The sequence below is a fragment of the Serinus canaria genome, chromosome Z (assembly GCF_022539315.1).
Source record: "Serinus canaria isolate serCan28SL12 chromosome Z, serCan2020, whole genome shotgun sequence".
Taxonomy (NCBI): Eukaryota; Metazoa; Chordata; class Aves; order Passeriformes; family Fringillidae; genus Serinus; species Serinus canaria.
In genome coordinates, this window is record NC_066343.1 from 30,023,746 (window position 1) to 30,049,548 (window position 25,803).

General features: G+C 38.3%; 1 protein-coding gene across 7 annotated transcripts in view; it reads left to right on the plus strand.

Annotated features, from left to right (window-relative positions):
* Positions 1-25,803, plus strand: part of RNF38 (ring finger protein 38) — a 103,597-nt gene that overhangs the window by 70,770 nt on the left and 7,024 nt on the right. For all 7 annotated transcript variants that reach the window (XM_050986674.1, XM_050986675.1, XM_050986679.1 and 4 more), the window contains 5 exons: positions 8,939-9,132; positions 14,020-14,233; positions 17,131-17,298; positions 21,279-21,449; positions 23,079-23,240. In XM_050986674.1, coding sequence (XP_050842631.1) covers positions 8,939-9,132; positions 14,020-14,233; positions 17,131-17,298; positions 21,279-21,449; positions 23,079-23,240 — 909 coding nt within the window. The remainder of the gene's footprint in view (positions 1-8,938; positions 9,133-14,019; positions 14,234-17,130; positions 17,299-21,278; positions 21,450-23,078; positions 23,241-25,803) is intronic.

Here is a 25,803-nt window from a genome sequence, read left to right on the forward strand (position 1 = left end):
AATTCTCTCATTTTGGCCTTTCTGTCAGACACCTTTTTTTTCTGAAACAGTTCTGTAGATTGCAATGTGATTTGCTATTGCATGCCTCAGATCTTCACAGATAAACTTTGCATGAAGGATTCATTGTCAGTTCTGATTGCTGAAGAACAAATTGGCCTTTGTGCCCACTGTCAGTAAATAATGAATTAATCCTGTTAGCCAGAACTGAATTATGGATGGCCAGAAAGATTACTGAGACATGGTCTTGGTACAGTTGTTGCAGCTATAATTGATGTAACACTTAATTGTTATATAACATCATAGTGTTAAAAGACAAAAAAAAAAAAAAAAAGAGATTAACTTGCACTTTTTTTTACCACGTCTGGTAATGTTGCTCTTGTTTTACAAATTGTGTTCCTTTTACTAAATATTGTGGAAAGTTCTGCTGTTCCACTCTCAGAAGGACTCTTAAATGCACAAAAATTACTAAGAAACCTGATATTTATATATAAAGCTGTTACGGAAGTTTTTGTACCAGCAACCTGACATGGCTATTGAACATTGGTTTCCATTTTAAGATGTAGTGGCTAGTTTTCTTCTTACCACATAATCATATGTCAAAAGCAAGTTAAAATATTGTAGGCTTCTTTTCAGAATCATGTGCCTTGCTAAGCACTCTTCTGTCCGAATTGATACACTTTCTTCATAAATTAACAGAGATGTCACCAAGAGCATGAGTTTTTTTAAGTGCCTTTTTTTTTTTTTTTTTTTTTAAGATTTTGCTGCAACTATAGGGAATAATGTCATACTCAATGTCTTTTGGTCTCTGTGAAATTTTCATCCCAAGTGCTAGCTAGTTACAGATTCATTTTCTCAATTCTTGACAGTGTAACAATTAAGACAAATTAAGAAAAAAGTTCTGAAGTGCAGAAAGAAGTTATATTCCTTTTTGAATACTCAGATGTATCTAGTGTTCAGTGGGGAACTGTAGATACAGGGATACTTCATATCTCAAGGGTACTTCTTGAAGTACCCTGAAGTCCTTTATGAGTTGCACTTTTGCACTTTGCTTCTTTCACAGGAAAAAGGCTTCCAAAAGGCTTGTGTTTAGCATTACATGAAAATGAACTGCAGAATCACAGTGGCTGAAGTTGGAAGGGACTTCTGGAGGTCATCTGATCCAGCTCTAATACTAAAACAGGGCTAGGTAGAGCTAAGTTCTGGAGACCATGGCTTTTGAGATGATCCAGGGAGAGAGACTCCACAGCCTCCATGAAACTGAACTGGTGCTCAAGTTACTCATGTTCAGATGTAGTCTGCTGTGTCTCTCTTATGAGGCAGCCCTCAGCCTTCCCTTTTCTAAGTTATTCAGTCAGTCTGAGGCTGTCTCAGCCTTTTTTACACAAGAGGTGCCCTAGGTGCTTCATCATCTCTGTGACCCTTTATTGGACTCTCCAGTATGTCAGTGTTTCTTGTGTGGTGGGGAGCCCAGAACTGCGCACAGTCCTCCAGATGCTCTCTTCTAGGACTTTCAGAAGAATTGGCTAATTTTGGCCTTCCTTTCAGTCACCTGCTTTTATTGAAACCGTTTGCAGACTTGGGAAGGTCTGCATTTCTTTGCCAATTTTTTATTAGACCAAATTCAGATTTCCCTTACTGTTCCTTCATCAGGAAGTTGTCTAGCATGTGCCCAGAGAGTCAAGTTTCCAAGTTGGGTCCTGGTCACAACTTAAGAAATAAAAGCTTGGCTAGAAAAAAAAAGGCTCTGGTTATTACTGTGAGGTAATAATCAGAGTGAGGTTTTTAGGTAAAATTTGATTTTTTTTTTTTTTAACACATGAAGCATTATTTACATTCTAGGATTTCTGTCTAGTGCCTGGAGGATGCAAGGACATCAATATTAGAATTTTTATTTTCTCACCATGTACCCATTTACCTTCACTTCACGACTATGTTATACCAAGATTGTGCTCATCGTCAACAGTTCTAACAGTTTGCAGCTCTTACTAGAGAAGTCACTGTATCTGTTCCAGATGTTCTCTTATTCATAAAAAGAGGTATAGTGGTTATGTGAATAGTGGTGAGTTGAAGCAAAGATTCTGAGTCCTGCTTACCCTGCAGAAGTTGAACGAGCAATGTTATTTGCTTAAATTGACTGGCACACAGCGGGCAGGATGAAAAATACCACTATGTTGGCCAATGCAGCTAAGCCAGCAAAATTCTTTGGGCAAATACAATTATACTAGCAAAATATTCTTATTCCTGGTGTTTATTTTGTTAGCTGAAATTCCTCTAAAGAGCTTTTGCCACTGAAAGATGTGTGTCATTACAGCATGATTCTGCTTGCAGATCTTTATACATGGACAGGTCCTTTGTCATGCAGCTTTGAGTCCTGCTGGATAATCCTCGTTTATTTTGTCTTGAAAAAAGCACACCAATTAGGCTTGGAAATAGTCCACTTTTTCATAAAATCTGTTACTTTTTGCCACTTGTGGCACAGGGCTTTTAATTTACTGCCCCATTGTTGCTTCTTATAGTTGCTCCTTTCTGATTTTATTTAAAGCTAGAATTTTAAAAATATATTTAAAGGAAATGTCAAACTTCTTGGTCCCCAAGAACTTTTCATGTGTCAGCTTACAAGTTAATATGATGCCCCTTTTCATTCTGTTCTTTTTTTTTTTCCTTCACTGTTACACAAAACATAGATGTGGATCCCTCAAGAATAAGGCAGGACAATGAGCATGTGAAAGCTTGGCTTTCATGAGAGCGGAGAGTTAGCAATGTGGGAGCCGTGGGACACCAGTGCTGATCAGATGGGGACCTGATCAGGAGTGAAGCTCATGGGAAAGCACCACAGGGAAGGATGATAAAACCTGTGCTTATTAGTACACAATGTATATGCAGTGTCCTGTTTTGCCCGTTAGGGAACTGGCTGATGAGTGCAGGTACTGCTGTCTGGATTCCAAGATCTGCAGCTGGCATCTGTCATGGATACTAAAGTACATACAGATGGGGGTGTGTGAACTATCCTGGGTTATCATGGCAAGAAGATAAAATGTCCATTGGACTTTACATACCTGGATGGGAGAAACAAACTTTCCTGGTTTACCACAACAAATTCTTTGCACGCTCTACAGGAACCCCTTGATTTTCATTAAATATTCTTGTTTAGGGCAAGAGTGAAGGACTGTTTTTTATTCCCATATTCTCCTTAGTTTTTACTGTTTTCAGAAGTAATCTTCGTTTCACTCTTCTTGGATGGACAGAGTGGTTACAGTTGTGCTCTGTATTGTTCATGAAAGAGTTTTGTGATCTGTAAGGGAACATGGAAGGAGAGACCATCAGCTTGTGTAAGTTGTATCTGGTCAAGGAATATTTGAATGCCGTAAGGGGATAAAAAGAAATTGAGTAATAAATAGGAACATTTTAAGGCACAAATCTGTTGAACCAGAAAATTAGGGAGGTAGATAAAAGCACCAAACCTTATCAGTCACTAATTGAAGAGGGTATGTGGAATGTAGCAATGTTTAATTCAGTGAGATTATTTGATTGTAGACCTCATCACATGGCATTGTAAGAGAAAGGGGGGAGCCATAAACAAGATAGGGAGAGAGACACAAACCAGCCAAGCAAACTTAATGGAGACAAAGACAAGAAACAAAACCTGGTCTGTCACATTAACTGGTGAGCTATCAGAAATGTGCACACAAACAAGGATTCTGTGATTGATAAGGATGCAAACCTGAGAGGATGTTGGGGCAGGTCAGTGAGACTGTGCCATCTGAGAAGGTGATTTGCAAGGGAAGGGAGTTGGAAAAGGGACAAAATGAGGCCAGACAGAAAAAGGGATGGTGCAGGTAAACTGTGGCCAGTCTTTACCCTTGTTTGGCTGAGCCCTGTGCCTGATCTCTGCAGTCTGTCTTGTTTTATTAGATCTTTTCTTAACTGCCTCTCTGTGTAATTTCACTTTCTGTACCATGTGTGTGAGGGCTGCAGGGGCTAAGTGAGACCAGCTTGAGTAGAAACTAGGCCAGCAGCTGGAGTCCCTCTGGAGATGTTGGCAACAGCGAGGTCTGCAGTGCCAGTGGTAGAAGTGAGTGAGGTTCTTGGTGGCAAGGAGCTGGAGGGGCTGTAGCTATGTGAATTATTTTGTTGAATTTGTATCTTACTGTGCCAGCTACAGGGGAGTCACGTGAGCTTGTAAACTTTGTGTTGTAACGCCACACCAAAGTTAAACTTCTGCAGCTTCTGCTTTCTGTGGGAGAGATGGAAGACAGTAATGCTTACAAAGCCATCTGGCCTGAAATGGCTCCGTCTGTTGCATAAGTGATTTCACTTGCCTTAGTTTTAGGGTTGTGGAGCACAGCTCTTCCAGAGCTTACTCGACCTAGGCCAAAAAATGTACTTTGGATTAGTTTGGTCTTGGTTTATGAACAAGCTACTGCATTTGGATGTAACTGTCTGTTCAGCCCAAGAACTTACTGTTAGATTGCCAGAAATGTTGAAATGTAATTCAAATTACAGTTGTAATTAAAATTGTTGGAGCAGATAGGATATAGAATAGTTTACTAGATGCCTATAGTTAAAACTGAAACTCCATATAAATGTTGATGTTTACCAACTTGTATTGATGCCTTGGGAAAGCTGACCTAGAACAGAGGCTAGGCAAGAGTTTAATAAAGTAGGTATCTATTAAAAGGTATAAAGGATACACCTTGGGCAGTGTAAGAGCCTGGCCAGGGCTACACCCAAGATGAACACAGAATGGTCACCAAATCGATGACCGATTATGAGGTCCCACACTTCCTTTAGTTTTGGTCTATTTGCATATTGGGGTTAATTGTCCGATTACAACTTCAGATTATGAAGTCCCATTCTTCTTGTTTTCTCTCTTCAGTTCACCATTGTTTATGTTCTAGGGCCTGAAACTTGTTAACAGTTGTTCTTGGTCCCAAGCTAGAAAAAGAATTGTTTTGTCTACTACCTACTCAGTGAAGAGAGCTTACCAACAGTTAATATGAAGCTCAGAACTACATACCTAGGCAGCACAGAATCTGAAAAATATGAAAGCTAAAACTTAAGGCTTCAATGTCATGGGGAAAAAATAATTTCCTTTTCAGTATGCAGTCATGAAGAGGAAACATGCCGCTGATGATTTCTGGTCAGATTGTGGTAGAGTTTTATAGGGTATGCCCATCAGATTGTCCTTATTTAAAGCCTTCTGTGGGCTACACATGAGAATACTCCTGAAGTATTAGTTTGCTTTTAAAATACAAGGTTTTTTTGGTGGGCTACAGGATAGATGTAGTTTATTCTCTGAATTTGAAGTGGAGGGTATGGAGTAGTTTTGCAGGACCATTAATTGGAAATATGTAGGGAGTTGGAGACGAAAATGATTTTCAGATATTTGCAGTAATTGCTTTGGTACTAATTCCCCTCTGTGATGGTTAATAATTAGTGTGTGGCTGCAGTATTTATAATTTTACTGGAAAAGTACAGTGGCAAAAACACACCTCAGAGGGTGTTAGCTTGGTGAAAGTACCTTGTTTTTCCCAAATAAAATGGAAAAGCTTTCAGATAAAACATTACTACAAGAAACATATGCAGCAATAGAACAAACACTTTTAAATGTTTTTTTACAAACAGGCAGACTCTATTCAACTTCATTACCATTATAGTTACGGGGTGCGCAGATGATAATGAGACAACTATACTACATATGTCAGTGAAATAATGACTTTTGGGAATGTCAGTGAAATGCCAACTTTTAGAAATGAGAGTGTAGGCTTTCGTGGCCTGACATATTCTGCTTCTATTACTAGTTACAGTCTGATGACTTTGTCCTGATACTGCTTTCTTTAAATACAGAGTAATATGTATTTCTGTTAATCGTGTTCTTTTGGTTCAGTATATTTCAAAGAAGGGCAGTGAGTTTATCTTAAGTAATCTCTTGTTACTTAAGAGCTAGGTAGAGTGTTGTTGGTAACTGCCATCCACTATGTTCTTCTTGCATGTTGGACATGAGAAAACTACATAATGTATGGCTGGAAAAATTAGCAGTAGTGCCAGAAAATATTTTGAGTACGAACAAGGAACAATAAGAGCCTTTTGAGATTTGGAGACTTCTTGTCATTGTGGAAAGTAGCGTATATTCCACAAATAAACTACTTAATGGCCAATAATAATAATGTAGACTGAAAAAACTAGAGTGTCTAAAGTGCTGTCAATACATAGTTATTCCACATGCTGATTGAAAATAACATGAAAGCAAAATTACACAGGATATATGTCTCTTACTAGCTCCTTGTACTTTCCTGCATGCTAGTATTATCTTGATACAATTACCACATGATAATTGGTTTCTTAATAAAAACTAAGACAAAATACCAATTCTTCAATTAACCAGGTTTATACTGGGGTTTTATAGAGTCTGTTTGCAAATAAGTTGAGCTTAGCTTTAGGTTTCTTCTTTTTCAGCACAGAAAAAGACACAATTACATTTTAAATCTCTGTATATGTAGTTCCAAAAAATTATTTTACCTTTATTTTCTTTTTAATGGGAAACAATTTTGAGTAAAATTACGGTTGCTTACTGCAGAGGGCAGTTAGCACTTACAGAGTTTGAAATATCTCTGAGAGTAAGTAATCTGGAGTGGTGATGAAGGCAAACTGCTTAGCAGTTTACATCTCCACAGTCTTTGAAGTGGTGCACTCCTGATGCAAAAGGAAAAAAAATAGTAATAGAAGAGCTGTTTTTGCAAAGTAGACTGCATTCTACGGGGCAGGGTGTATTAGTGTTAATGCTTGTGAAGGGTGTCACATTTAAATAAGGGCAGTAGCAGTGGGAGATCCTCAGCCAAAGGCACGTATAGATTGTATTAGGACAGAAGTGGTTATTTTATTCCACAGAAGTGGTATTCTTTCAAGGTTTTGTTTTCCGCCAGCTTCACTAAATCCACTTTTTTTTTCTTCCTCCATTTGCCGTTTTCTTTTGCACTCACAAATTCCCAGCATACCTAATTTACCATCACTTTTATTACCTGCCTTTCTCTTTGAATAGGCTTAGTCATCATGGTGTAAAAAGTTGGGCCACAAATTATCCTTCTCTCACTCTTGTAGTTGCTCCTTTAAGATTTGTCCTTTGTCAGTGTTCTCTGAAATCTGATAAAATACGTGTTTTCACAGAAGCTGTGCTGTCAAGGCACTTACTGGGTATCTCTTCCAGTTTTCCTTTTTTTTTGGTGTTGAGCTTCACAAGGCCAGCAGCCTTCTGGAAGAGTCTCCCTTTACCTGGACATCTACTGTCATGAACCATCAGGTGCATACCTGCATTTTGACCTATTTTTCTCTAAAAAATTAAAGTGCAGTAAATTAAGGAGTTCAAAAGAGATTGTGCAACAACCAGATGCATGCATTATCAGGCTGGTCCTCTAGGGAAGATGACTGTTTTAGATAAGATACAGTAGGGGAAAACTACAATCTGTGTTAAAGTATTTGAAGACGAGAGACTGAAAAGCTCTAAAATTTTGTAAAAAATGGTCACAAGTCAAAAGAGAGGAAAAATACCTTTTGTCTCTTGAACACCTGGACAAAACTTCTCATTCTTAAATTAAATTAAAAGGAGTGTCCTTGCACTGCAAAGAATGCTGGAGTACAAACTATGTGTTGATGTAAACCTACCAACAAGCAACTAAATACAGTTCAGAAAATAAAATGCTCTTGTAAAGCTAGGAGCCAGGAGAGGTCCAGAGTCCTGTGTACAGTTAAGTCTGAAGTGAGACTGCTAACAGTCTAGGGGGAGGGGCCAGTTCTGGAGCACAAAGCTGTTGCAGACAAGTTGTTTTCTCTGCTTCATTATCTGCAGTTACACGCAAATGTAATTGCAATAGTGCCGTGGTGGACTGAAACAGAAGTGGTGGAGCGACTGGACAAGCTGGAGGGCAACTAAATATTACAAGTTTGCTAGCACTAGGAATTCTGTCAGAGAAGTTCACGTGATGCTTAGACTCAAGGGTAGTTCCAGTGGTTTTAGTTTTTTGTTCAGTTGCTGATCTCTGCAATATGATGCGTAGTTTTCTGTATTTTCAGTTGTTGTGTCTATTAGCAGCATGATGTATTTCAGTTTTGGCAGAATAGTGGGATGGAGTGGAGGGATGTTCATTGCATTTTCTGCTGACTTCATAGGCGTTGGTGGGAGCTTCTGAAAAGAATGACAGCTCTGTTGGATAGCATGGACGCACAGTGAAAGTTGTGTTCATAGCCAACTGGGAAAACATTGCTTGGAAGTGAATGACCTTCACATCACTAGCACTGGAAATTTCAGGCACTATGAAGGAGTAGGCCTTGTGGAGTTTTAATGAAGTTTAAGTTTTAACTGGAGACTGATAATTTTTATTTCAGGTTATGTGTCATGTAATAACTAGAAGGATGAAGCATCTCTGTGCTGAGTTAGCAGAATTAAAATAGGCTGCAGTACAGAGCAAATGTCAGGTTAGCTAGGTACAGACCTGATGGGAAGGAGGTCCAATGCAGAGAGCAGGCTCTGTGTACCAGCTGCTTACTGACTAGTACTGATTCCATTGCTATGAAGACTGTGTTCATACATCTTCCCATGCTTCTTTAAGTGCTATGGCAGGAGGAATATAAAATAGGTGATGCCTTATTTTCTTCATGTTACTCTTTTCTGATAGAGTTTTGATTTTGCATGATGTTGGAATTTAATATTTTAGTGCTGCTAAAGTATAATTAAAGTAGTATTTTTCTAGGGGTTAGGGAACAACAAAAAAAATCTATTTATATAAACAAAATGTAAAGGTGAATACTTGTAGGTGCTGAATTTTATGGTGTCTTCAGTCTTCAGTGAGTCACTCTTAATGCTAGGTACAAAGCAGTACTGAAGTATGGATTGCAATTCACTCATCTGGAGGTTGGTTTTGTTTTTTTCTTTGCATTGGCTTAGAGCGAAGACAGTCCTAGTCCCAAGCGACAACGCCTTTCCCATTCCGTCTTTGACTACACAGCAGCATCACCAGCCCCATCACCACCAATGCGACCATGGGAGATGACATCAAATAGGCAGCCTCCTTTGGCTCGACCCAACCAACACCACTTCTCAGGGGAACGATGCAACACACCTGCACGAAACAGGAGGAGGTAAGCAAGCTGTGTAGCTTGGAAAATGAGTTCTTGTTCTTTCTGATTTTAGCTCAAGGAAGGTGTGTTTCGGGTAGCACTGACTACATTACACATGGTAAACATGTTAACATTTCCTTTGAGCTGTAGGATAATGCAGTTGTGACTAAAAGGCTACTGGAAGTATTTCGGGCTTGTGCATCATCTTGTAATTTATGTGAAAAGTCAGCTTGAGGAAAATGGTGCTCCAAACATCTTTTATTATGAACGTAATTCCCTATTACTCTGCACTGAGGTAAAAATCATTTTCCTTACAGTCACAATTATTTTTGTACTTAGAACCAATCAAAATAAAGATGAGACCAACTGGGGAGATGAGAAGTTTAGCATAGTGTCAAATGTTTGCTGAGGTGGGTGATTCACATGTAGTAGTAATTAGATTTTCATGCTGGTTTTAGCTTGTGGCTCATTAACTTCTCAAAGCAGAGATTTTGAAATAACTTTGAGTGGTCCTGGAATAGAGAAATTGGAACTGAGGCCTGGATGGATGATACTCTAGCAAAACATGAACTCATGGATTTTTTTGCTATTCTAGTTAAACAAATTATCCAAAACAGAGGCTTTCATTGCCTCACATTCTGCCTCAGATATACTAAGTCATCTTATGCAAGCTAAAACACACTGTCTCTGTTTGCGTCTAAGAAATGTTTTAACTTGGTTTGTACTAAAAAAAAAAAAAATAATTATGTCCTTTTTCATTAATATGAAATTTAGGCTTAAGATCTATTTAGCTAATTTTCTTCAGATTCCAAAAATCAAATTTGTCAGCAATGATTGGCCAGTAGTTTTGAAGCAAGAGAACTTAGGGCATGCTAATTTTGTATCTGCTTCAACTTCAATAATTTTAAAGCCTTCAGTCATTGGCTTGTAAAATGTGCAGTTCTCAATGCAGCTTGTCAGACTTAGGAAAGAGGTTAAATTGTGACCTTAAAAGGGTTGTTGTGAAGACAGAAGATCAGACCTTTCATATAGTTTGATACAAGAATGCTCTGTTTGGGGCATTTGGCCCACAAAATGATCTTGACCTCAAATGTTTGTGCATTCAGTCATTTTTGTTTGCTGTCCAGTCAGCTTACACAAATTTCTTTGCAGTGTTCATTAACATCTGCAGAGTTAAACAACGTGCTTAACTATCTGGTTGGTTGTCTAGCTAAGTGCTAGACAGCAGAATCTAGACCGTTTTAATATACTGTGGGATGGAGAATAAGAATGTGTAAGGGCTGAATGTGCACGGGACAAGTGTCTTGCTGTTCAGATGCAGTCAAGTGCTAATGAAGTAGTAGCCTGTGACTTTTGCAAGTAAGCCACTTGCGAAGAGGGAGACACCTCATTGCAAAGCCATCTTCAGTCTGACAAGAACTGTTAGGTTGGCTACAGCTTTATGAATATGAGCATTACTCTTTCTAGAGCCAGCTTGTCTGCTCCTGGGTAATAACACAAGTTTTGCTTTAATCAGAGACACTTGAATGTGTCAGTACTTGGTTTCCCTGCACTTGGGTCAGAGCATTTTTAGCTTGGGTGCAGTGTTGCATTTGAGCTAGCTCCAGGTCAGTTCCACAATAACCTTGTACCTAGTTTCTTCTAGAACCAGGGCTTTTAGGGAGAACAGTACATAATGTTTCTTGTTTTGCAGGAGTCTTTCTGAGTCTTGAGAGTGCTCTGGAGTCATAACAAGAACTAATAGCCATTCTCATAGATCAAAAGCTTGAGTCCTTAAGATCATTATGAGTGCATCTTTTATTAACGCTTTATGTGAGGTTATGCCTATGCTTTTGAAAGAAATTTTTTGTTTTCTCTGCTTTGTTTTCTCTTCTCATTGCAGAATGGTTTCAGGGTTCACCAGGTTTTCAGGTTAAGATAAGATGAAAGGTGAACTCCAGCTGCAAATGGTCATTGAACTCATGGAAACAGGCTAGGGCAAGTGCAGGCAAAACCTTTGAAGTGTGTCTGCTGTGGACATCATTGCCCTAGTGTCATCAGCATTAACTCCTTTGTCCTACCAGTTGACTCCTGTTGTTCAGGACAGTCTGTCTTGGGTATTTTTATTACCTGGATTTTTTTTAAATTACCTGCCTTACTATTTTGACCTTTCCTCTTGACATCAATGATTTTGTACTGTGCCTAACACAAGACTGCCCTGATTTGTTATGGTTTTTTATTCTGATTCATTGTAAGCAAACAAATACTGCATTAGTAAAGATAGCTTTCTGGTGTGAATTTGCAGAAAGATTATTTTTGTCTAGATACTTAAATACAGTGCAGATAAATTCTGAATGTAAAAGCTTAATGCATGCCTATGTGAAACAGAGGCCATTGCAATTATCTTTATCAGTCATTGTGAAATGGGGGGATCTCTACTGTTGCTGTGCCTTACCTTTCATCTGTGCTTCCTTCCTCCTTGTCCTGAATGTAATTCTAAACTAAAGGGATTCAAGAATGTCTTACTGCAAAGAAATCACCCTTGTTAGAAATACTAAGATCTGCACATACTAACTCTGCAGTTATGGATACCTTTTGATGACTGTTCTTACCTGAGGGTAGGAATTCCTGCAATTTTTTCACCATTTTCATCCTGTCTCTTTGTTTTAACCTGGCATTTACCATGTTTATAGTGTGCATGTAGTAACAGAGGATTTTTTTGTGGCTGTTTTAAAGACTTCAAGTACAAATTCTTTACTGAAGTTTAATAATAGCTTAGACCCATGCCTTGACAGTTATTCTGAAGTAATTTTCAATAATTTAGAAGCTAATAAAGCTGTGTATCCAGATGTTCTGAATTTTGGTGACTGAAAGGATAGTATAATTATAATTCTGCACAGGAAAAAATACAGCTTTCGTTTTTTCCAAACAATGATACTTATTCATTCATTTTAAAAGACACTCCAGAAGTTTTGCCTTTGTTGGCTTTTTCATAATTCTGGGTTCATGGAAAAATAAAACCAGGCCTTTTACCTAAGACAGAGGCAAGACTAGTTTTATGAGAAATACCTTGTCTAAGAACCCACCTTGTCTAAGTGCTGGTGGCAGTTAAGAGAATTTTTGTTGTTCTGAAGCACTGGTGCTGTCTTTTGTAACTTTTCTCTATTTTTGAAGCTTTTCCAAAGAAAAATCCTCACATAGGTATTTTTATGTTAAAATATTCAGACCATTTCTGTTTCATAGCAGGAAACAGCAAATTGCAAACAACTGAGTACTCCAAACAGTAGAACATCTTCTGCATTAGTAGTTCCATGATTAGAAATTATATATGCCAGTTTTACCTAAGGAGAATGTGGCAGTTGTATCATATTAGTAATAAAGCAATACAGCATGCAGCAAAAACTTCAGGAAAAAAAACTGGATTTAAAATACATTAGTAAGAACTAAAATTTAGGTTCTCAGTGGTTGGAAAAAACACAGCTTCTATGTTCTGCCATGGTAGTTTATAAAAATAAAGGTGGCTATGCATTTTTAAATTTGTTCGGGTTTTTCTTTGCTGTGTTACAGCCTGGCCTTATGCCTTCTGTATTACCTGTTGAGAATTACCATTGTTTCATTTCTGAGAGCAGCAATAGTGTCAAAAATCTCTGTGAGGTAGGGTGGAAAAATAGTGGCTTGAGACTTTGTATCATATGCTTATGGTTCCATCTGGGTAGCTGGTGATGTGGTCTCACTTTCCACGAGTATGTCTGTTTCATGCAGCACAAAAGTTGGACTTAGCCTGAGAAGTATTGGGATTTGCCAACAGGTTTCAGGTTTATATGATTTTTATTTGGTAATAGCAGAAGTTCTGTTCCATGCAGATGGAGAGGACATGTTCTAGTAATGATCACAGATTCTTTTGTCTCTTTTCTGCAGTTTAGGTCCTTCAGCCTGTTTCATAATTTTAATACATGGGGTTTCATTTCACCCCATGTAGCTATAATACGCTGTTGCTTCTGGGACCTTCTGTTACTTGTGTGTGTTGTGGAGATTGGAAAGCATGTGCTAAAAGTACTGCAGTATCATTTTGTGCTCTTAGTGCTTTCCCCTTCGAAATAAATGAGAAGTGACTTGTTCAAAACTTCTTATAGTGAGTTTATCACATCTGTGTGCACCACTTTCTGGGTGCTGAACCTGAGCCAGTGGTCTCTGATTTCTAGAAGTTTTGGCTCAAGATAGTTGCAGGTCTACTCAGAACTTGCACACAATTAGATAAGAATACATAATGAAATCCTACACCTCTAGATCAGTTGCTCTAACAGGTATATGTTGTGGTCTGTCTACAGAAGTTCTCCACTCTGGAAAAGAAGCAATACCACAGTCATAATTTTCTGGGTCCTCCTGGAGAGAATTTTAGAATGCCCTCAGTTATGTAGTGAACATGTGACAGCTGAAAAATTAATTTGTTTCTTCAAAGAAGTCTACTGCTTTGTCTGCTGTCACTAAGCAAGCAGTCATTCTGTGGTGTGGTTGAAACAAAGACCCTGGGTAAATCTGTGATCATTTCATGAAGGATTTTTACCTAGATAGAATAAAGGCATGGGAATATCATGAAGATTGCTGTCTTAACTTTTGAGCACTACTGTGGCAATCCAAGTGTCATTTTTTTAATAAGGTAATATTTACATAGGAGTTCTCCTCTTGGTTTCCATAACAGCATTGTTATGCTCTGTTAAGCATTTCCATATTGAAAAAAGTGTCATTTTAAAAAAAAGTGTCATTCTAGAAGTTATGTCAGTTAAAAAAATTATTCCAATCTAATAAACTTGCTCTAATAAAACTTTCCAGTTTAAAAAATTCCTTGATATTTGATTCTCTTGAGGTTTTAGTTATTAAGAAGAATTTATGTCATTTATGTAACCTCAAATTTTTTTAATGCCTTTCCAGTCCTCCTGTTCGACGTCAGAGAGCAAGGAGAGATCGTTTGTCTAGACATAATTCTATTAGCCAGGATGAAAACTATCACCATCTCTCCTATGGACAGCAGCAAGCAATAGAAGAGCCTCGAGCCTTTCGCCCACCAAATGTATCTCCTCGTATGTTGCACCCAGCTGCTCACCCACCACAGCAGAACGCAGTGATGGTTGACATTCATGATCAGGTAAAATTTTTACAGCACAATCAGAAGGTTGTTCAAGAGGTGGCATTTGGTTTTGGGGGGTTTTTCCCACCATCTTCAAGATCTCTCTCCTCACCAAATCATCTCATCTCCAGGTTGCCAGTGAAAGTCACAGAGCACTAATTTCTATTTCACTTCTTACCGAGTGGTGGTTTTTGTTGAATATTATGTCTATGAAGCATTGCAGTAGGCAGTGAAAAAAACCCAAAAAGTTCACATTTTTAATAAAGAAGATTGATACTTAACAGATCATACGTAACAATTTGTCAATGCATAAATGGGCATATTTCTCTCTGTCTGTGTCTCGAACCTTTGAAATGCAGTTATTTTGCTTTTGTAATTAGTTTCTTGCAATAAAGATGTGATATTATTATGTATTCTATTTCACATTAAATGCTTCACCTTAGCTTAGAGTCATAAAATAGTTAAAATGTATTATTTAGAGGTAGAATTCACAATGCCTATAGTTGATTGTCTACATAGCAGCAGAAATCACAGTATTGTTGCATAACTAAATTAACTGTCCAAGCCTAATCGTCTCCTCCTTAAATTATATGAAAAAATTTTATTTGAGTTGGTCCAGAAAGTAAATAATTCCTCTCTGTGACAGCACTTTGTATAGAATTCTGTAATTGACAGCCTGTAAAAGAAGTTGTGGGCCTCTCACTACAAGGACATTGCGTTGGTGGAACATGTTCTTGGAAGAGGAATGGAACTGGTGAAGGGACTGGAGCATAAATCATATGAGGAGTGGCTGAGGGGGCTGGGTGTGTTTAGTGTGGAGAAAAGGAGGCTCTGGGAAGACTTTACCAATCTCTAAAAGTACCTGAAAGGAGGTTTTAACCTTAGCTTTGGTTTCCCAAGTAACAAGTGACAGGACAGGAAGAAATTGCAGAAGGCTAGTGTATGTAGATTGGATATTTTGAAAAATTACTGACAGGGTTGTCAAGCATTGGAATTGGCTTCCCAGGGAGGTGGTGGAGTCAACATGCCTGGTGGTATTTAAAAGACACATAGGTGTGGCAATTACCCATGTGATTTAGGCATGGAAGTTCTGGGTTAATGGTTGGACTTCATGAACTTAGTGGTCTTTTCCAGCCTAAATGACTCTGTGATCCTGTTGAAGTAACTTTGTTGTTGTCTGCTAAATAAACAGGCCATAGCACAAGTACACTGCTTGCGACATAGCTACGAATAGATCGTAGATGTTCACATCGGAAGCTGCGCACACACAGAATGCAGCTGTAACATCTGTGCTTAAAGGCTGGTTTGCATTCAGTGCAGATGCATAGCACTAGTGTGTCACACTATGTGTGCAGAGCAGTTCTCAGCAGGGAAGTATTTGCATTTGGGACCAAGTGAAAAGATGGAAGCCGATGCCATTCTAGCAGTCTCACAAACTTATATTTTTAACAGTTCTTCTGCTGGAGATCCAAAAATGCTCTTGCTTTATGTTGTAAGCTCATGACCAGTAAGGCTGAAGTTTTCCATTCCACTGCCAAACGCCTTCTGCGATTAGATGTATTTCCAGACTGACTGAGGTCTTCCATGGTGTTACTTTCCAATTCAGTAGCATGAACAGTTTGACAAGTCATTTTTTCATTATTATTATGAGCAACAAACATTTCAGGATCACATATAGCATTGCACTTAAGCCCAGCTTTTTCTAGCAGAGCCAGAACTGGTTCAAGTGTAGTGTCTTTCCTGAGCCTGGTTTCTGTCATTCTTTGTTTGAGATTTTAACCAGTGTTCAGTGATCTGTGTTCTGTTGGTTTCTTTATCTGGTTGTACACTACCAGTTTGGTAATTTAGCTCTCTTTTCTCATTCTCACTTTCATGAGGAGCTCTTCTTTTTCTGTTTTAAATTAGAAGGTTCTGTTTTGGCTGATCATGAATTTAGCTCTCTTTGCTCATTCTCACCTTCATGAGGAGCTCCTCTTGTTCTGTTTTAAATTAGAAGGTTCTGTTTTGGCTGATCATGAAGGAAGAGAGAGCTTTGAAGTAATTACTTTCAGTTAATCTGTGCTTCCTGACTCTTAAGCCTTTTCAGTTTTATTAGAGCATGAAAATGTTAAAAGAGCATTCAGTGTTAAAAAAACCAACAAAACCAACAATAAATTTCAAACAAACAAACATCCCATGTGGTTTCTAGGTGCAGAATACCTTTGGATCTTGATTTGATGATTAAATTTTACAGAGTGCCACTAGTTAGAAAATTGGGTTACATGGTTTCCGAATATTAATCTGGTCAGTTAGGGTCTGCTGTCTCTTAGTCATGTTAACTTTTCCTTTTCAGCTTTCTAGTTAGCTGTTCTGTTAGTTATGTTAGGAGTTTAGCTTAAATGATTGCCTGAAAGTGAATCAAGAGAGTGGTCTCTTAGGAAGAAAGAAAATCTAGAAAATTATTTTGTTGTTTAAAGATACAAGTCTGTTGTATTAGTACTGAATCAGTCCCTTCAGAACTGAGAAAATTCTTTAGCTGCTTGTAGATTAGCTTTTTTTGTGGGAGTTACCACCTTCTTATTTCATAAGAAGGTTAATTTCATAATTAACCTGAGGGAGAGAAGGGAGGGTAGGCAGTCTTAATAGTCTGATGTGTTTCTGAGTGACTAAGGTGCCACTGAAGTTTTAACATGTTAAGTTGTGAGATCCGTCTTGCTCAGAAATTCTGAATTTTATTTATCAATAAATAACATTCCATTGATTAAAACATTTTAATGAACAGAAATTACAGCCACGCACCTCCTATTGCACTTCCTTTGTGAATATATTATTTTTCTGATGTGTAAAATAAAAGCTTGTTGTCTTACTGTGCTGTACAACAGTGTTAAGACTTTACTGTAAGTTATTAAATACATTTTCTTTTCCTTTTGCTGCAGATCCATCAGGGCACAGTTCCTGTTTCATATACAGTGACAACTGTGGCTCCACATGGGATACCACTTTGCACAGGCCAGCACATTCCAGCCTGCAGCACGCAGCAGGTCCCAGGGTGCTCAGTGGTTTTCAGTGGCCAGCACCTTCCAGTATGCAGTGTGCCTCCACCAGTAAGTAGGTCTCTCTAACTACACCAGCTTCAATCTGTTTTTCTAGTACAAATCTAAAATGTTGTACACAGTACTGTATACAGCATCTAGTGAATGCTTTTGATGTTGGTATAATTAATGTTGGTCTCTGCCAGCAGTGTATAACTTTGCTTTTCCTGTGATGCTTTCTGTGACATGAGTAAGCCTGTGCGGCACGGAAACAAAACCTTTGATGTGACCCATCTATTTCTTCAGGCTGCGCATTGAAGAGTAAGGGTAATTTGTTTTTATCATGCCCAGGTACCATTTATCCCCATGAGAGGTAACAAGGTCTGCAGCACGGTGCTGGCAAGTCTGGATTATTTGTGAGGATCAGTTCCTTACCTGTAAAATTGGTGAAAATCTGTTGTGTAATCTGGTGTGTATCCCTGAGGCAGCGTGAGACAGGCTTTTTCTTCTGTTTAGTGGAGATGGTGACTTCTCAGAAGAAGTACCCAGAGACTGTAACAATATTTACATAGTGAATTCAGCAAGGAAAAAAGCAACATGTCCTAAGAAACAACAGAGAAAAATCTGAAACTGTATTGGAGCATAGGGAAGTCCATCCAACGCATACTAATAATCTTACCCTATGCTTTGAATAGGTATATTATCTGTGCAATTCATAAAGAGTTTTCTAATTCAACAATGCAGTTGTCCTTTTAATACATATAGGAGTAAAGCTCTGGTTTTCATTTTGAATGTACAACAGTTAATCAAGTGTGTTGAGAGAATAGATCCAGTACAAATGAATATAAATAGGTTTCTGTAGCATTAGCAGGCAGACTTTATGCTTTCTTCTGTTAAAGCATAAAATTGAGGAATAGTTTTAAGTTAAGAGGGGACTCTGGAGGTTGTGTGATGTTCACAGCTGCAGCATCAACATCCAAGTATGAAGATTTCACAACACCTCTAAGTTTCTGTTTCAGTGTTTGACTGTCCTTGTGACGAAGAATTTCTTCTGTATTCTGGTTGAGTTTTCTCTGTTGCATCTTGGTCCCACTGGTCTTGTGCTCTTTCACTTTGCTTCTTGAGGAGTTCTTGGATTCTTCCTGTCCACTCTCAGGAAGTAGTTAGACACAGGGGTAAGGTATTTCCTAACTTTTCTCTTTTTAAAGAACAAGTCTAGTTCTGCCACCTCTTTTATGTAGTTCTCTCCAAGTCACTGGTCATCGTGACTTTCACCAAGACCTGGTCATCATGTTTTCATTGTCTGTGTTTTGCACTGGCGTGCGCAAAACTGGGCCCAGGAATTGAGATAAATGTCACAGTTTCTGAAGGGAGGAGCAGAATCACTTCTCTAGTTTCACCAGTTGCTTTCTTAGCCATGCATGCTGTAGGCCTTTTTGGCTGAGTACACTATGGGTATTATATATGTGTCCACCACAACCCCACTGTTTTGCTGCAAATCTGACTGCAACCAATTAGTCTCAGAGTATCCTGACCCATGGAGTTACTTTTTTCTAGTGCCAGACTTCACATTTGCATTGGAACTTTAAGTAGTTCCTGTTGGCCAATATCTCTAGCCTATAAAAGTACATCTCAAGGTAGCCCGTGCCCTCCAGCATGTCACATTGCTCACCAGCTACATATGTGAATTTCCCAATTTCCTTTTGTTATTTTAACAATATTTTTCTGTCTCACTGCATGTGTAACTATGAAATACACAAATGCCATTTATTAAATACCTTCATCAATTTTAAAAGTTCTTTAAAGATGAAGATGGCAGAGGGACATGGGCAAGCTTGAGAAATGGGCCTATGTGAAATCTCATGGGGTGTAACAAGACCAAACACAAAGTTCTGCCCCTGGGTTGTACCAACACAGGCTGGGCATGAATAGATGGAGAGCAGCCCTATGAGAAGGACTTGGTGCTGGGGGTGAGAGGCTGGACATGACCCAGCCATGGGCACTCCCAGCCCAGAAAGCCAAACGTGTCCTGGGCTGCATCCAAAGCAGCCTGGGCAGCAGGGGAGGGAGGGGATTCTGCCCCTCTGCTCTGCTCTGGTCAGAGCCCACCTGGAACCCTGCATCCAGCTCTGGGGTCCCAGCACAGGAAGGACACGGACCTGTCAGACTGAGTCCAGAGGAGAGACACCAAGATGATCAGAGGGATGGGGCACATGTCCTGTAATGAAAGACTGAGGGAATTGTGTTTGTTCAGGAAAAGAGAAGACTTTGGGGTAATCTAATTCAGATACTTGAAGGGGGCCTACAAGAATGGTGGATCGAGACTTTTTACAAGGGCATGTAGTGACAGAACAAGATGTGGAATGGCTTTAAACTGAAAAAGAGCAGGTTTAAATTATATATTAGGAAAACAAAATTCTTTATTGTGAGGATGGTGAGGCACTGGAACAGGTTGCCCAGAAAAGTTATGGATGCCATATCCCTGAACATGTTCAAGGCCAGGGTGGATGAAGCTCTGAGCAGCCTGGTCTAGTGAAAGATGTCCCTGCCCATGGCAGGGGATTTGGAACAAAAGGATCTCTAAGGAGAGATCTCTAAGGATCTCTCTTCCAACCCAGATCATTCTACGATACGTCCAAACTGAAGAACTTTTTTAAAAGCTTGAATGAATAAACAGGTAATTTTAATTTCTTTCTGCCTGGAAGTTTGTGTCACCTCGTTTGCTCTAACTTTAAAAAGTGATATGGGCATAGCACAAATCAAACATTTCCAAACATATATAGGAGTTACGCTAATCTTTACCATGTAGAATCCTATTTCAGTGTTTCCCAAAGAGACTGTGGTATGTTCTACCTGCAAATTTTTCTTCAGCTATTTCAGAGGACAGTTTTCAATTTAGTAAAATACAATAAAAATGTATTATAAGCATAGAAACACTTGTTTATGGTATTTATATGTTAGAAAAATGATGTAGTAATGAGGGAAAAGAATAGTCAGCATTTAAATTAAAAATAGTAGTTGGATCAAATTAATCTACTAGTATTTTGGTGCATTTGGAGGTTTATATTTGGTCATGATCCTAGCAAATTGAGATGATAGTTTCACCTCCACTACTGAAATCTAATTTTAAATTAATTCCTTTTACTATTTTATGTTATTAGAGTCAATATGTAAATGTATGCTGTGTGACATTACTAATAAAAAAAAAAGGTGAGAGATCAAAACTGGGTAATCTTTCTTTTCAATATTTGATAATGAATATCTTAATTAAATGCTCTTGTAATTGTTGAAAGTGTAAAAGAAATGCCTGACATTCTCATAACTTTTCAAAGTGCAACAAAAAGGAGACTACAGGTTCCTTGCTCCTCCGTATATAAAGGTGAAAGTAAAACTGAGCAATGCCGCAAAGTACATTCCTGTTTCCTTACAGTGCTTTGAGCATTTTATTGTTCAAACATTAGTGCCGAAAGTTGCTTTTTTGTCAAGTACTTAAAGGAGGAGAGAAAAAGAGCTATTTTCTGTAGTATCTGTCACTAGGAAGCTGCTTTTAGAGCATAGGATTCACCCAAAAGTGCAAAATGAAGTAGACTATTTGAATTATTTATAGTATGTGAAGCAACAGAGGTCTTTAGGTACAGTCTGACAGCTGAGTCCCTCATCTGCTTCTAGAGCTTATAGTGCTTGCAAGACCATTGCTTTGGTATGTTGTTTTGATGATATGTGGGAAAAATAAAATTACTGGGATAACTGTATCTGTCCATCACTTAGGAGCCTGTCTGATCCTGGAGTATTGAAAATCCAGTCTTCTGGTGACCTCATGAGCATGTAGCAGATGTCATACTATGCTACTTCCTAGAGCCTGTTCTGTAGTAATCACTGTTCCTTGGGTATTTGAATGAGTTATTATTTATGTTTATTTTGGAGGCACTTTCAACAAGGCTAAAGAACTCTTTGCTTACAATTATATCTTTCCATAATAAATACATAGAATATGGAACATTATGTAGGGAATGTTTGTGCTACAAAAATGTATTGTTTTCATTGTATTTCAGATGCTTCAGGCGTGCTCAGTCCAGCACCTACCTGTCCCATATGCAGCATTTCCACCCCTCATTTCTAGTGACCCATTCCTTTTGCATCCTTCTCATATCTCTACACACCACCCTCCTCACTTACCTCCTCCAGGACAATTTGTTCCTTTCCAAGCACAACAGTCACGGTCGGTAAGTAATGCTTCTTACCCCACTCTCAGTAGAACTGGTGGGCTGGATGGGCACTGGTACCTGATTGAGGAAACAAGGATTTTCTTTCAAATTGTAGCCGCTTGGTGTGAAGATGAAAAAATACTTCTGAAGTTCAGTGTTTCACTTCAGGTTTCATCATTGCTTGTGCTGTTTGTCCATACGCTTTTACCTCTCTCAGAAAGATGGGTATTTCCTTCACCATCAGGTATTTCTTTCCCAGGAAGCAGAATAGAATCCAGAGGAGTTGTGTGAGCCTAGTAGGCATCTCAGAGAAAAGCTTAGCAGAAAAAAAAAGCACAATGTTGCTTTTATTTTAGTTTCTTTTGTATTACTTCTTGATTAATTTTTAAATAACTAGTCCTTTCCCTAGGACATTTTCTTTACATCAGTAACTTACGAAAGTTACTGATGTTGCTTAAGCAGATTTGGTTTAGTGAAATGGACTATACAAACATGGAAAAACGTGACCCTGTTTTGGATTTAGGGGGAAATCAGGTTTACTGTTCTGGCCTACCACTCTTTCTGTGTGGTTATCTGAGTACTTATCCATTTGTTTGCCCCGGTGAGTGGAAGATATAGGTAATTTCAGATATAAGAGAGAAAAAGGTTATGGCTTTATTATTGCAAACACTGCTGAGTCTCCTTCATGCCATGTCACTGGTGGGGATAGGATTGTGATCATTTCATTACAGTGATGGGAGAACAGTTTCCATCATCCTAACAAAGTGGTTCTTTGTGGTAGAAATCTTTGTGAGACTTAGCTTTAGAAAATTTATGGACTCAGGTTTTACCTTGAGTTGCTTACTTAGATTTTTAACTAGGCTTGCCTGTCTGCTTTGAGCTTTGCCAAAAAGCTTGCATCGTAGTGATTTAAGAATATCTTGTTCTGTATAAGAGAAAAAGAGTATATTCCTTTGGTTCCACAAGGTGGCTTTTGTAGCTGAATTTCTTGAAACGGTGAAATTCAGTGTCAATAACAGAATGGTGTATTTGTGAAACAGTGAGAATTCCTGGTTGTTTCTTGGGCACTTCTGAACCTGACTAATGTAATAGATTTGACTAGCAACAAAACCAATCTGGAATCCCATGCTTCTGAAACTTACGACTGCTTGTTAGCACTGCTTGCATGACCCTCCTAGGAAAGCATCTGCTTGCTTTCTGGATATCATTATCAGTTTCATCTACTGGAACCACCATGATTCCCCTCCACTTTTCAATTTTTCTGGCACAATTTCAGTTCTTGTCTATGGTTGTTTATTTTTTTCTCTCGCATAGTTATACAGTGAGAGCAGCCTGGCAAGAAGGAGAACAAATATTTGTCCTGAAAAATGCAAGATACAGGAAATTACAGCCACTCCTATATTTGCTAGATCGCATAAATTCCTGGTCTATAAGCATGGCTAGCTGGAAAAGGTGAATTTATAGCAAATGTGTAGTGTCGTCTTTGCTCTTTTGGGTAGTGTTAATGACCTAGGAATTGCTCACAGAGTTACTATAAAATTGATCATGGCAGCACAGAATATACAGCTGGGACTGCAATTCTTTATTGGGGAAAAAAATTTCATCTCTGTTACTGCAACAAAGACTATCTCTGGTTTTTTTTTGTAGCCACTTCAAAGGATAGAAAATGATGTAGAATTGCTTGGAGAACATCTTCCTGTAGGAGGTTTTACATACCCTCCCTCAGCCCATCCACCAACGTTGCCTCCCTCAGCTCCTCTTCAGTTCTTAGCCCATGATCCATTACACCAGGAGGTGTCATTTGGGGTAGTAAGTGTTGTTTTCTATGCTACATTCTCTTTCACACTGCATTGATATTCTTGATCTTTATTCTGTAGTGCATTTTGTTGAAAAGTCATGCTTTTGCAATCATACTCAATTATTGGAATAGCTGCATATTGTGGTATTTTCTTTAAGCTTAAGTTAATCAAATTAAGAGTAGTTTAATGACACCAGCAAATTATTTCCAGTAACGTTATCTGCAGAGTGCAGCAGCATTTACTTAGAACACTTTCCATGTTGTCACATAGTTCAGGACTTCTACTGCAGGTATTGGTTAGTACAGTTCAGAAAAACTGCTACCACTTTTAGTTAATTCTTCATCATATGTTGAGTTTCCACAGCTCAGGAAAGCCAGAATGCTTTATAAACAGTTCTCTTTAAGCAGTTGTAGAGTGCTTCCATAATTTAGACTACACCATATGTTATAAAGATTGCCATGTTATAAAGCTTGATTTAACTCAGCTTTCAGGGGATCAGCAGGCAGTTCAACTGCAGCAGCACAAAATAAAATTAAAAGTGCTGCAGGATAAAGTCTTTGTTGAATTTTGTTGAATCATGTGCCTCTGTGGTGTGTCCAGTGGTGATAGTTCTAGGATCTTTGTCTTGTACTTCAGTCTGTGGTTATACTAGTCCTGAGATGTGTCATGGTTTTGTTGTTGTTGTTGTGATTGTTTTGTGCAGGTCACTTCTTTAAAAAACCTAGAATACCCCTCTCCTTTCCGTGATGCTGGGAGAAATAGCTAGATCCCAAGTTTAGCTGAAATTTTTTATTGTTTGACATGTACATCAGGTTGTCAGTGGTTTTAGGGGCACATTGTTATTTAAATTTTAAATAATAATTAAATTTTAGGCCCTGCAGCTGCAGAGTATACAGATACCTTGTCTTCAATTACTCTTCTTGAAATCACAGAACCTAGTCAAATGGTTGCTTGCAGTTTTCATAAAGGTTCAAGTAAATGTCCACCATTTCAAAAAGTGATCAACTTACTCCTAATCTAAAGGTGTACAGATTTCCAATGAAGTTTTTCGGGCACTATGAGACGCTTTGGAGTCCATCTTGAAAGCTTGAAAGCTTCTATAAACTGCTTGTATTTTATTCAGTATGCTTGTTAGATGAATTAGTCTAATCATACATGTTTTGCTTGGAGTCAGACTTCTTAATTTTTAAGTTTGGTTGTTGAAGTAGATAAGGAACATAATAACCATTTTCTGCAGATCATAGCATTTGTCCTCTGATGCTTCAGCTCTGTTATTTATCAGTAAAGAGTGGAATAGAGACATATTACAAGTAACCATGTGGCCTTTTATAAAGTAATGCTATGGAATAGATGCACTTCTGATTCTTTTTTCATTCATTGAACACAACAGTTTCTAATTATGGTTTTTGGATTGTAGAATTCACAAAGCAGTAACATTAATATTTCATATGTCTAGTTTGAGACTCCAACCAAAAGGAACCTGGCTCTTTTGTATTGTTCATGCATTCATATTCATAAGTTAATTTTATGTATGACCATGGCTACCTAATTATAATGTTTCTATTGTAAAATTAGGGGATTTTAGGTTAGTCAGTGGGAGTGTTAAGCTCTCGTGTTTTTAAATTTAAAACATGTAAGAAGAAAAACCTGTTGGTAAAGGCTTAGACTGTTCTTTGTTAAAAAAAAAAAAGTCTTAAGGCCCTCAAATATTAGTTTAATAGGGATACATTAATTTTGTAGAAAATTCAAAAACATTAGTTTTAGACAATACAAAAACATTTTAGTAAAAGATGACAAAAAGCGCCCTGATTTATTCATAGAAAGAATGCATTGAAACTTTGGGCTTGAATGTCTCTCTTATGTGTCGTCCAGCTGCAGAAGTTGTACTGATTAAACCTTCTACATATACCTGAAAGGCTTCAAGCCTTTAAGCCTAAATATAAATATATACCACTGCTTAAAAGTTAGAGGTTTTTTAAAGAGATTTTTTTTTTATTCTCATTTTTAAAGATAATTTTTACTCAACTGCTTATGCTCAGGCCTGCGTAATAGTGCCTGAGCCTTTTATATGTAGAAGAGGTTCAGCAATTGATGTCCTGTTTCCCAAGCTGTACTGACTGTAGACTAAACACACAAGAACTTGTAGGGATTTCTGTTTATGTTACCACTTTTTCACATGAATTGGTAGGATTGCATATTATAGATGGGAATAGTAATTTCAAATTGAGGCTGAGATTCTGTTGGATTTTAGGAGAGGCTGAATTTTTTTAAAACAATGCTTTATTGAAAGTGGATTTCATGATTTCATTATTGATTAAGAATAGAAATGTAGAATCATGGGCTCGCAAACTGAATGAGGTTGGAAGGGAGGTCATCTGATCAAGCAGGGCCACCTAAAACTGCGTGTGCAGGACTGTGTCCAGCCAGCTTTTGAGTATCTCCAGGAAGGCAGACTCCACTGTCTCCCTAGGCAACCTGTGCCAGTGCTCAGTCACTCTCTGAATAAAGTGTTTCCTGATGTTCAGACAGAGCCCCCTGTATTTCAGTCTGTGCCCTATGTCTCTGGTTCTGCC